Genomic DNA, 13,571 nt, shown 5'->3' with positions numbered 1-13,571 from the left:
TCAATAGTGAAGAGGTGACTCTGGGATGCTGGCCCTCTAGGCAGTGTTGCAAAGAAAAAGTCATATCTTAGACTGGTGAATAAAAAGTCAAGATTAACATGGGCAAAACCATCACACTGGACAGAGGAAGATTGTGAAAAATTGTTAAAGTGGTGTTTACCTCTGTACAATTTGATACATGTGAGTGCAAAACAAGAATAAACAATAGATGAATATCCCCTTACAAAAATAGCCATTTGACTATGAACTGTTTATTTTAAGATATCAACATCTCTTCTTCTATATTACAAAAGGTTTCAATTGAATGCAACCAGAGTGAAGTCTTCATAGTAGTGCACTGTATCCAAAATGTCGGCATTGTAGTTTCTGCTGCTGTCAGGAGATGAAATGCTAACGTATTCCTCTTAAAGATATAGAAGTTTAATTGAATTGTACACTATATGAGCAAATGTATGTGGACACCTCACACCGATATGAGCTTGTTGGACATCCCAATACGTTTGTAATTGCATGGATGTGTAAGTGGGGGGAAAGCATTGCACAAGGAGGCTGTTTGAGGATACCACAGGCAGGTTGTTTGGAGGTAAAGGTGGGAAGTCCTATGCTTCCATTCTGGGTGTTGGGCAGATCCTCTGAGTGAAATCTGGGTGCTAAGGGGGGGGCATTAATTCACGAGAGGGTGCTTGCTGGTGGCATCACATAAATCAATACTAAAGTGGGGGCTGGGCGGTGGGATAAATATAAAATGTGGGGCTAGTTGGGGGGCAATACACAAGGGTGTGGGCGCATTAGGGTGATTGCATTTGCCATGTTTTCCAGGACACATATAGCTTTTACATTCTGCTGACCAGCCCAGATAAAATGACGCCCTGCATTATGGGGGATGTATAGACTCATGGAAGGAACAAACTAGTCAGATATACATCCCCAATACTGCAGGGCAGCTATTTATCTATGCTGGTGGCATCAATAGACAAGGGTAGAAACTGGGGTCATTACACAAAAGGGGGCAAAAACACTAAAAGGGGGGTCAACGACAAAGCATCTGGTGGGTGTCAGAGCCTGTCCTGGTGTGTGTCTGGGTGTCAGTGTGACAGGGCCTGTCCTGTTGTGCGTGTGTCTGTCTGTTAGTGTGTCAGAGCCTGTCCTGGTTTGTGTGTGTGGGGGTGTCGGTGTGGTAGAGACTATCCTGGTGTGTGTGTTTGGGTGTCGGTGTGGCAGAGCATGTCCTGGTGTGTGTGTTTGGGTGTCGGTGTGTGTTTGGGTGTCGGTGTGGCAGAGCCTGTCCTGGTGTGTGTGTGTTTGGGTGTCGGTGTGGCAGAGCCTGTCCTGGTGTGTCTGTTTGGCTGTTGGTGTAGCAGAGCCTGTCCTGGTGTGTGTGTTTGGTGTGTCGGTGTGGCAGAGACTGTACTGCTGTGTGCGTGTGTGTGTGTTTGGGTGTCGGTGTGGCAGAGCCTGTCCTGGTGTGTGTGTGTTTGGGTGTCGATGTTGCAGAGCCTGTCCTGGTGTGTGTCTGTTTGGCTGTTGGTGTAGCAGAGCCTGTCCTGGTGTGTGTGTTTGGTGTGTCGGTGTGGCAGAGACTGTACTGCTGTGTGCGTGTGTGTGTGTTTGGGTGTCGGTGTGGCAGAGCCTGTCCTGGTGTGTATTTGATCATGTTTCCAGTCACTTTACTCTCTGTAGGAATAAATTGAACAATAGTTACATTAATCTTTAATCTATTTCAATCTGCATATTTTATTAAAAAGGATAAGTTGTGTTAAATGGTGGCTTCAGGCGTCCCGTGTATGATGACTTTTTTTTAGTGTACTGATGTACTCCCAATCCCATCATTACATCAACATGTGTTAGAAAATCAGGAAAAGATGGTGGGTGGTGGGCTGATTCGGTGGCGGAATGGGCCACTTGACTAGACTTGCTCACCAGGCCGTAGGCAGCAAGCCCTCCCCTGCTCACAGAGATTTTCAAGTCAATTGTAGTTGCAGATAAAACAGGAAAAAATGAAATTCTCACTCTGAAACCATGCAAAACCTACATGCAGCACACACACCACCCCCTATTTTGTTCTGCCTGACTAAACTATTAATAATTAATATGGCTTTCTTTTTAAACTATATGCATCTTCATAATTCATCATTTGGTATAACCAAATACAAAAGAAATCATTTTTACCAATTAGAAATTGTACACTGAAATAATAACCCAAAATATATTCATATACCTCTCCTGAGTTTGACATTTGTCAGCTATAGGGCTAATATTAAAAGGTATGCATCCTTTTTTTCAAAACTAATATTTTGGTATTCTGTGGCCCTGACTTCAATAGTGCTTATAGATCTCAAAACCCTACATAAAAGTATATGCTTTGGAAAAGTAGACAGCCCAGGGTATTCCATTATGATAATTTTGACGTATTTAGTAAATCCATTATCCCACCAGCCTCCAAAATTATAGGTAAAAACAAACTTAGTAATGCTTTGGATTTCTTACTCAGGGTATGTCCACCTGCATGTCAACTGACAGCCTGATCTCCCATGCATCCACAAGGATTTAGCCCTACTAATGCTTAAAGCAACAGCACTGAATAGTACGTCCTCTGGCGCCAACTGACAGCATTTGGGGAAGTACTTTTACATCCTTCAACACAAAGAAGTTAAGAGGTTTTGCTGGTAGTGTAAACATGGGACTTTAACCCAATTCGGGAACAGTGTTTCAAGAACTAAAACACACCAATATTATTTTGTGTGGTCCAAAAAGTATTGGTCTTCACAAAGTGTGCTGCATCAGTGTACTTAGATATTTTTATAAGTATAACTACAAGCATTTTATAAGTGCCGAAAGCTTTTATTGACACTTACACGCAAAGAGTCAATATTTGCAGTGTTGACCTTTCTTTTTCAAGACCTCTGCAATACACTCTGGCAGGCTGTCAATTAACTTCTGGGCCACTTAGTAATCACTTTTGCTTTATAGCAAGGTGCTCCATCATGCTGGAAAAGCCATTGTTCATCACCAAACCTTGGATGGTTGGGAGAAGTTGCTCTTGAAGGATGTGTTGGTACCATTCTTTATTCATTACAAAATTGGGAGTGAGCCCACTCCCTTGGCTTAGAAGTAACCCCACATATTAATGGTCCCAGGATGCTTTACTGTTGGCATGACACAGGACTGATGGTAGAGCTCACCTTGTCTTCTCCGGGTAAGCTATTTTCCAGATGCCCCAAACAATCGGAAAGGGGATTCATCAGAGAAAATGACTTTACCCCAGTCAACAGTCCAATCCCTGTACCTTTTGCAGAATATCTTATTTACTTTTGCAATCTTACTAGCAGCAATATCCTTGCCTGTGAAGCCCTTTTTGTGCAAAGCAATGATGACAGCACGTGTTTCCTTGCAGGTAACCATGGTTAACTGAGGAAAAAAAAATATTATGAAAAATGAAAAACAAAAATATTTTTTCTCACTTGTATTTGAAAAATCTTTTACTCATCTAAAAAGCTAATGAAAAAACCTGCTAAATAGATTCTACTATTGATCCTCAGTTTAGAAATACCCAATGTTTTTATGTTTTTTTGCTTATTGGGCAAAACCAATTTTTTTCCCCAAATCTGGTCATTCTGCCCTGTGTGCTATTTCAGGTATCTTTACAGCTGGCCAATGCAATTTACCCCATCAAACCATATATTTTTGAAAACTAGACACCCCCATGCATTAATTCTGCTACCACCCTTTGTCAAACTTTGTGGTAGTAATTTATTTTGTATTTTTTATCACAAAAATTGCTCAGGGATGGATTTACAGCTCCTGGTATATGTCACTGTCACACAACATGTGTGTGTTCAATATGTGTCCAGCAACATCTCCTGAGTACAGTGATACCCCACATGCATGGGTTTGTCGGGTTGTTTGGGAGATAAAAAAACTACATTTAGGAAGTGCACATTTTTTAACTTGGAACTTTGACATCTGGTCCTACTGCCCCTATGTCCTAATTGGGCCATCTTTGAAGCTGGCTAATTCAATTTACCCCATCAAACCATATCTTTTTGAAAACTAGACACCCCAAGGTATTTCAAATGCTAGTATTTTAACCCTTTCCATGCATGAGATTCTACATCAGCCTTTGCCAAAGTTTGTGGTAGTTCAGGTACTTCAGGTATGAATATATGGCTCCAGGTATATGTCACTGTCAAACAACAACCCATTATGTGTTCAGTAACATCTCCCGAGTACAGTGATACCACCATGCATGGGTTTGTCGGGTTGTTTGGAAGGTAAAATGCTACATTCGGAAAGTGCGCATTTTTCAACGTGAAATTTTAGTTTCTACTAACTGCCCACGATGTTCTATGTGGGCCATCTTTGAAGCCGGCTAATTCAATTTACTCCATTACATTGTACATTTTTGAAAACTAGACACCCCAGGGTATTTCAGATGGTGGCATTTTTACCCTTTCCATGCACTAATTCTACCACCAGCCTTTGCCAAAATTTGTGGTAGAAATTTTATTTTTTATCACACAAATTGTACTTCAGATGTGAATTTACAGCCACCAGGTATATGTCACTGTCAAACAACACCCCAATATGTGTTCAGCAACATCGTTTGATTACAGTGATACCACCCGTGCACGGGTTTGTCTGGTGTTTAGGTGCTAATTTGAGCTCAAAATAATAACCTTTTTTATTTTATTATTTTTTAACTTTTTTTACATTTTGCTGGAACTGGATGGTTCCCCTGATAGTGACATAACTGCATAATTATTTTTAAATGTTACCACATTTTTTTCTTTTTTTCATAATTTACTAATCACATTGTGATTATAAAGCTGAGCTCCATTGACTTGCATGGTTGAATACAGTACATGTATTCAGCAAACAGAGCCAGAGTTCTCAAGAGAGTCTGGAGAGACCCTCTTGGAAACGTTCGAAACTTGGTTATTTTTTTAAAGGACGCTCCGCCATCTTGCGAGTGGCAAAATCACTTGCAATGGCATTTGCGACCGCTCTCTTTTTTTACCCCCTCAGACAAATGAGTATATTCATCGCTTTCCCTAGGATTAAGGGCTCGCGGACCCTGTGTTCCTCTTGTACTGGTGGGATTCCACTTCCCCATGCTTGGCGCCTGACTGTGACCTAGTCTCCCCAGGCCAAGTTGTGCTGTCAGGAGTTAAAGGGCCGTGCAAGCGAGTCTATTGGTCGTCTGCAGGGGACTCCTCTGGTATCAACCAATTGGTTGATGCCAGAGGAGGCCCCAACAGGGGACCAATAGAGTCGCTTACACTCTATTTAACTCCTGACGGAGAACTTGACCTGTCTCCTCGCTCCAAGTTTAACTCCTGACGGTGAACCCGCTCCCGGAAATCCGTAGGTTCACCGTCAGGAGTTACAGGGCCATGCAAGTGAGTCTACTGGTCGCCTGCAGGGGCCTGCTCTGGCAAACCTACGGATTTCTGCTTTCGTTAACCTGTGATGCTGCGTGGATAAGGTAGGCTAGATGGGGGAGGGACAAGGAGGATTAGTAGACGAACACGAAGATTCTTCGTGTTGTGTGTCTTTGTATACGTTTTGCCGAATGCACGAGTCTAGTTTGTACCCTACACTTAGTCTTAGCTAGTGCTTGGGTTAATATGAAGGTTTATCTTTGACCAATTGCTACTGTGCTACTGAGCTACTGTGTGCTTGGGTATGTTAGCGTGGTGTCTGTGTGTTTCTGAGTATGTTAGTGTGTGTCTGGGTATGTTATTTTGGGTATTTGTTAATGCGTGTGTGTATGCTTATGTGTTATGTCTCCTCATGTGTGTGTGCGTCTGTGTGTGTCTGAGTATGTTACTGAGTGTCTGGGTAAGTGTGGGTGTCAGTGTCTGTGTGGGTATGTGTGGGTAAATGTGTGTTATTGTCTGAGTGTCACTGTATTCAACCGTTTCAAAACCTTTGGTCTTACATGGCTGCAATCATCCATAGGAAAACTTGGAACAAAACTCCTCAAAATGTAGTTATATACTGTTAAATTAAGTGTAAAATTAAGATGGAAAGGCAAGGGGTTGCTTTACTTAGGAAAAGTCAGAATATACCCTGTGAATTTCACCTCCAACAAAGGCATGACTTGGTAGGTTCACATTTTTCATATATATATGAATCTGTCGAATGCTGAATATAACCAATTCAAAGGAATTACAAAATAATCAAATTATGATAAAGCCTGTAAACAAGGGAGGGCATTTTAAGATTTTTAATATAGATGAGTATGTTAAAGAATGCAAAAGAATGAGAAAAAACTTTTATAAAAAGATTTCAGTATAATTTAATGACATTTTGTAACTAGGGCCTTAAACAGGATTGATGCAACTGAATATAAATTTATGATTCAAAATAAATGTTCAATGATTCAGACTTTCTATTGTATTTCAGAGGAGCTGATTAAATTTACCCAGTGCTACTTGAAGTGGCCAATCAGTGGCATGAAAGCACTCCCACTGGAATCATTGGGAGTCATTTCCGCACATGGGGGTCTCATTAGACCCCTGCCCACGGCATTTGCAAAGCTAGTACTGGAGATGATTGGTAGTAAATAACACAAGCAGAGAGGGTTCATACAAGCTCTGGAATCTGTTCCATTGGGACCTTGGCTCTGATAAATTTATAGGTCACCCTAGGGGACTACAAAATTACTGAATCAGAAATAGTGCATCACCTCCCATGATATGAGCCATACCACTTGCATCATATGACGTCGAGGGACATACCACCATTTGAGGCGAAATTCTGAGACTTCCCAGGTATGGAAGGACCACTCAGGTTAAATAAAATACCTCCACCAGGAAATGGCAATGTGGGAAAAACTCATATGAAACATTATTATGGAGCTACAAGGTTCATTTTAGTTTTTGGTAATCCCAAGGTGATGATTACTGGAATCATTACCTTGGGATTACCGAAAACGAAAATGTTGGACTAATTTCGTCGAATATGAATGAATTTCATTGAATACGAAGAAAATTGTTCCCACAAAAATGAGCACATACTTCCTGCTGGCACCCAAGTCTAGTAGAAGGTAAGTGAGCAGGTGGGTGGGAGCGGGCGGATTTTTTAAAAGGTTGAAAACATTCTCATAGTGAGGGTTAATATGTAGCCTAGCCCTAGGGGAATATAAAAAAATACATACATATATATATATATATATATATATATATATATATATATATATATATATATTAAAAAGACGCACAGGGAAACTAGGAACTTTTCTTGTCTGCAATCTGGTCAAAGGCAAGCCCTTATTTTACATATTGATGACCGGCACATATAAAGTACTGCAGACTGTATGTCATATAACTTTCTGTGAATATATACAACTCCAAAATGCAAGTCAGCAGCATATGAAGTCCATGACCAGAAAAAAATAGCTGATGTGGTCACCCTGACTTCAGTATGCCAATTCCTTCCATCCAGCCTCAGGCCTTCAGGCATGTAGAGGGAGTGGATTATGTTAATATACATTATTTCACATAATTATATTAGATACATATGTATTAAAACGACACCCATGTTTTGCGAGACCGAGAAGCTTCTACAACCGCTAAGAACGTTACTTCACGAATTTCATGAAGTAAAGCCCACCGCTTCTCCCAGTACCAGCCGCTAATGCCGCGGAGGGCGGTGCTAGATTTCCGGCTGCTGAAAATGTCACCGCCCTGCCATGACGTCACCGCCACAATTTAAATATTGAACAAGGCGGCGTGGTGTAAGAATCTGGCAGGTAGTAACGCTTTGTACTGTTGAAGGCATAGACTGTTGAGTGGCCCGGTAAGTTCCTGTCGTGTTGGCGGGTCGTTTCTTGTCCCGCCCGGATCGTAAGGGTGGTACGGGTGCTTGTACATATATGGGGCTGGGTTGTTTTTGGGGCCGGTACACGGTGTCACCAACCTACGTGGTGGGACTTTGCTTTGTGTCCTCAGGTTCAAGGTCCTGTTAGACCCGCTGTCACCATGTCAAGCACTGAGGATGGAGCTGTCTCCGTGGAGGAGCAACAGGTAAATAGAAAGAATACCATGACACATTCTTTAGGTTTTACTTGGAACGCCATGCCTCAAGCAATACTAATTTATAGTACAACACATACAAACCTCAGATTATGTCTCGTTATAAAAAAAATTCCTCTGCAATAGGTTCTTCAGTTTATACACAATGCATGATCCCTCCCTTTCTGTATTATTACACAATTCAATGTGCAGAGATCTTTGGGCCATGGTAACATGTCTACTTTTATCTGCATGCCCATGACAGATACTCCTATGTGATGAGGAAACTTTATACCTAGTGATCTTACTATATTTTTGGTGACACACAGTGCACAACAGGGGGTGATTGCAGACATATAATGATTTAGTTAAAAGGATTGTATGTGTATGTATGTATATATATATATATATATATATATATATATATATATATATAGCACCCCAGAGTATGGCCCTAATAGAAGTCCAACCTTAATACCTGCAAAGTTTTGAATGCTGTTTTGGCTTTTAAATCTGTTGGTTTATGGAAAGTAGCTAAACCTATAAACATGCATATCCCCCCCCCCTAGTGTGAAAACATTTGAAATTTGGGGTCTTACTGTTTTTTTTTGCCCCCCCCCATTGTTGTTCATGTGTTGGATCTCTTGCAGAATGCAGTGGCTCGAGTGTCCAACATACCTCTGGTTAGTTCGGCTTGCAGTATGGTCAGCGCTGTATACAGCTCCACCAAGGATAGTCATCCTTACATCCGCAGTGTTTGCGATGTGGCTGAAAAAGGGGCAAAGACTTTAACTGGAGTAGCAGTTAGCGGAGCACAACCCCTGATGACCAAACTTGAGCCACAGAGTAAGTGTCTACCTATTATTTATTATCATTATTATTATTGTTATTTATTGTTTTATATAGCGCCATCAAATTCTGTAGCGCTGTACAATGGGTAGACAGGACATAACAAGTAGTATGTAACATAACAAATTGACTTACAGAGACAACAGGTGAGGAGGGCCCTGCTCAAACGAGCTTACAATCTATGCATATTTATATTCAATGATCAATGGGGTTAAACTTTTTTTTTTAATTTTTTTTTTTTTTTGTGAAACGCCCTGCTGGGCTGCTTAACAAATGTACCATGGGGCAGCTGTCAAGGGGGCATGTTTGCCTAAAGCCGGGCTGTATTTTTCTAATTAATAATGAGGGATCTGTTGGTTAGCTTAGATAAGCACCTGTAGAACTGTTGGGCATAACAGGTCTGTCTTTGAGGTCGTTTTGTGATTTGCATTCTGGTCTAGACAAATACAAATGTAAATTTGGACTACAAATAATTTGAAAAGAGTAAGGGGGACTGTTAAATGCTACAGTACATAGCGATCAGTTCGTAATGGCAACAATGATCTGTCCAGTGATCTTGTTTTGGCCTTGTGCAATGTGGGCTCACATCCAAACTAACTTCCAAGGGCATAAGGACACTTCTGTATGTGATTTACTTTGCCTTTCCTTCCAGTTGCAACTGCCAATGAGCTGATCTGCAAAGGTCTGGACAAACTGGAGTCCGCTCTCCCCATTTTACAACAACCAACAGAAAAGGTAACAATTGTTCCAGTTGGGAGTGTTGAGAATCATGAGGATTACAGATGAAATGTGTCGTTGTATGTGTTGTTGTAACCTTTCTTTCTTGTTTTTGTTAAATACTTAATAATACAATAACTTAAAGCTACCTCTTATTAAAGCCATTCTTTTATTTATCAAGACTTTTGTATTGGTTCAGCCTTCCTGTGCAACTCCAGGACAGGAGCCATTGAATAATAGGCTGCATATAAGTGTTCCATGTGAATGTTGTTGAAATTCAACTACCTTTTTGTTATTTAACTAACATACTGTTCCTAAATCTTCACAGGTTATATCGGACACTAAAGATTTGGTGACAGGAGCACATGGTACAGTGACAAGCGCAATGACCAATACTGTCACTGGAGCTCGTGATACAGTGACTGGAGCAGTGTCTGGTGTAGTAGGTCTGGCAAAGGGTGCTGTCCAGGGCAGTGTCGATGTGACAAAAGCAGCAGTGTTATCCGTGATGGATACTCGTGTAGGACAGCTGGTGACAAGTGGTGTTGAAACTGTCCTTGGAAAGTCTGAACAGTGGGTGGATCACTATCTTCCTATGACTGATGATGAGCTGGGTGAGATGCTTATTTTTTATATATATATTTTATATATACCTGCACAAATTATACATTTAATTCAGGAGAAGTAGGGCCTTTTATTATTCATAGACTAAATAAAACATAATAATTTTATGATGGGAATAGAAACAAAATCACATTTTTGAAATTTTGCTTACATTTTCATTTATCCTGTAAATGCAACAGCTGAACATTGACCCGATCTTGTATTCAGCAACAGCTCCCGATCGGTCATACCCAATATACGTATTTATGTTCTAGAGGGCTGCATCCATGTTTTTACATATTGCCCCATATAATATATATATCTATATCTATCCATCCTTCTCCCCCTCCTGATCTGTGTCCAATCAGCCAGCATGGGCAGCAATGGGAGAGCCCAACAAGGTCCAGAAGGACCCAGCTGAGGCTTTCCTGTCCTCAAGTGAACTTCCAGTGGGTATCAGCAGTGACACCTACTGGAAGGGAATGCCTGATCTTGTGATGGGCTATTCCCTTAATGACAGTGTACAGCGCTTGTCTCAAACACCGTTGCACATGAACGGTTGGCAGGAAGCCAGCTATCTCCTGTGTAGCATGTATGTTCGAATGGGCTTCTTGCCACATGCTTTAATGATGTGCAGGTATGTCCTAAGGGGACTGAAAGGGTTATCAATGTATCTAGTACACAAGTGTTTTGTGAGTGACGCACTCCTTTAGTTGAAAAAGGGAACAAATTGAGCCATTACTGCCCCTGTTCTGTCTTGTTACCTGTGCCATGACTACTACAGGCTTTTAGTTTAACTTTCTGCAATATAAATGTTTTTAATAACTTTTCCTTCTCTCTGCAGCCCAGCTTGCTTCATCTGTAGAAGGTTTTGAGGTGGCCCCTCTACAGGAACAGAGATCACAGCAGAATTACTTTGTTCGTTTGGGGTCACTGTCTTCTCGACTCCGTCACCGTGCATACCAACACTCCTTAGGGAAGGTGAGGCGTGCCCGAATCAGCACTCAGGAAGTTCTAGCTGAACTGAACCAAACCATTGACCTGGTAGGAACCATACATCCGCTCCCCCCGTGTCCCCAGATTCTCGGTGTAGAGTACTGCTCTTTTTAAGTGAAGCATTTTTCTTTAGAAAAACTTAAAATGTCTCTGGCTAGGCTTTTGTACCTTTTTTGAAAAGTACCATCAAATTTGGTGTATCACATTTGTATAAAAGAAGGAGGTTTCATTTATGTTCTTTCTTTTTCTTCCCCTACCTCCTATCTAAACATTAATACCTTCTTGGAAATAACCTTTATACCCCTGACTATCTTAACCTTTAAAACCTTTGATGAAAGGCCAGTATACCTCCTGCCATGCTGTCTTATAATTTCATAACCCTTTAACACTCTTAAATCTAGACTATGACCTTTTTTTATTTTTTATTTATTGCATTACTCCTATACTTTTATCAGCATTATCCTGAAGAAATTGGCATCCCATAATGCTGCATGACCTTGTTCATCAACCATTTCAACACGAGTAATGTGTAGTATAACATTTTCTTTGTTAATGACAGATGCTCCTGACTGTTTTGTGCTAAAAACAGTCCTACTTAAAGGGGCAATCCCATCTTGTCTCCAAGTTTATTAAAACAAACGTGGTACATTAATGCTCAGATGCTGCTGTTGGATGTGCTGGCCTTTAAAAACATTGTTTGCTGCCAGACATAATCAAAAGGAGGCACTTGCATATATTAGAAATATGGGGCTTGACATTTGACACCTATCTGCTTTCCCCAGGCATCCCAAGTTACAAATGTATGGCATGTATAAATGGTGTTCTTTCAGCCCCTGATGCTTGGGTACACCATAAAAGTTTACTTACTCATATGGGGCATGGTATCTTGCCAAAACAAACATCTATTAAATGTACTAAACATTTCCATAATGTGACCTCAGTCTCTGCTGGAAAAAATAGGATACGATACACAGCTGCGGTTCAACACAGAATAGGCTTGACAATTACTTACTCTCTTAATTACCAGTTTTTAATGTCCTCTCCCAAACGCACACACACAATGACTAGTTGTATAGCTAGTAATAGCATTCACCTCTTTACAGATGGAGTCTGCAAGGCTGAGCGTACAGGGTGGACAAGAGAAATTGCACCAGCTGTGGCTAGACTGGAAACTTAAGCAATCAGGAGAGGGGTCTGCTAGTGGTGACCAAGATGTAGAGGTAAGTGATTTGCGTGAATGACAAAATATTGTAGTGTGTTATTCCTATAGTCTCAACAAACGTGGGAATATGAGTGACTGCTAAATTCTACTAAAACAAAATCTGCCAACTTCAGTGTTTCTGAATCTGCTGAAAGCGTTGTCTGTGTAAGATTATGGCATTTTGTTTTACTTCTTGCAGCCTCTGGAGTCCCGAGCACTCAAAATGACACGGAGCCTGACCCAGCAGCTTCAGACTACTTGCTTTAGCTTAGCATCTGGGGCCCAAGGTCTTCCAGCTCATATTCAAGAACGCATGCAGCAACTACGTCAAAATGTCCAGGACCTTCATTCATCTTTTGCTACAGCTGGGTCATTTGGGGAACTTTCAGCAAGCATTCTGTCACAGAGCAAGGAACGTGCAGCAAAAGTGTGGGATCATGTTGATGAGCTCTTCACTTATGTGGCTGCCAACACTCCTCTGACATGGTTGGTGGGACCTTTTGCCCCTCAGCTTGTGGAGCGCCCAGAAACACCTGAACTAGAGAACAAAGAGTAAAAGTAAAAAGTATAACGGTTTAACTGACATTTTTCATTGAATGAGTGTATAAAAGGGTGTATTAATTTACATGAAAATAAACTAATACCCTGCATTTAATTGATTGTGTTTGTTCTTTCTTAAACTTTTGTTTTCCTTATGTATGGTATTTTTGGACACTTAACCCCTTAAGGATAATGGGTTGTCAGTATTGCTGGGTCATATTGCTGCAGGTCCAGGTACAGATATGTGCATCTTAGTTGGTTATGCTACTCATTCACCTCTGATTGGCACATACTTTGAATGTGTGAATGGATGCGTGAGTAAATGTATGTATAAGTGTTTGGGGCAGAGGCTGTTTAGGGAGCAGAAATGGCACAGGCAGGCTGTTTTGGGGACATAGATAAGTTGAGGACAAAGATGGCATGTTGCTTGTGAAGTTGGGGTACCCTAGGCCAATTTTAATTCTGGTCCTGTCCCCAAAGGCTTTACCAGTCCACTTGCTGATCAAAAGAGTGAGGACTGGAAGGAAATTGAAAAAAATATCATGTTTGTCTCAAAGGTATCCTGTGCCTTTTCCACTTGAAAGAACTAAGAAGGGTGAATTGAATGCCAATGGTTGATATACTGTAGCTATTGCCCGAGTAGGCAA

At 41.1% G+C, this 13,571-nt stretch overlaps 1 protein-coding gene across 2 annotated transcripts; it reads left to right on the top strand.

Moving 5' to 3' along the window:
• Window positions 1-7,699: 7,699 nt before the first annotated feature.
• Window positions 7,700-13,039, top strand: PLIN3 (perilipin 3). Of its 2 annotated transcripts, none has more exons than XM_053455901.1 (8): window positions 7,700-7,803; window positions 7,956-8,030; window positions 8,669-8,864; window positions 9,520-9,602; window positions 9,913-10,198; window positions 11,032-11,168; window positions 12,287-12,403; window positions 12,584-13,039. In XM_053455901.1, the coding sequence occupies exons 2-8, from the start codon at window positions 7,986-7,988 to the stop codon at window positions 12,938-12,940; spliced, it is 1,221 nt and encodes a 406-aa protein (XP_053311876.1). In that variant the 5' UTR covers window positions 7,700-7,803; window positions 7,956-7,985; the 3' UTR covers window positions 12,941-13,039. The 2 variants fall into 2 exon arrangements, with proteins under 2 accessions (XP_053311876.1, XP_053311868.1); XM_053455893.1 differs by having other exon boundaries at window positions 7,707-7,803; window positions 11,032-11,231.
• The last annotated feature ends 532 nt before the right edge of the window (window positions 13,040-13,571 follow it).

This window comes from Spea bombifrons, chromosome 1 (genome assembly GCF_027358695.1).
Source record: "Spea bombifrons isolate aSpeBom1 chromosome 1, aSpeBom1.2.pri, whole genome shotgun sequence".
Taxonomy (NCBI): Eukaryota; Metazoa; Chordata; class Amphibia; order Anura; family Pelobatidae; genus Spea; species Spea bombifrons.
Note: the sequence above shows the minus strand (reverse complement) of the source record. Positions and strands in the feature narration are given on the sequence as shown.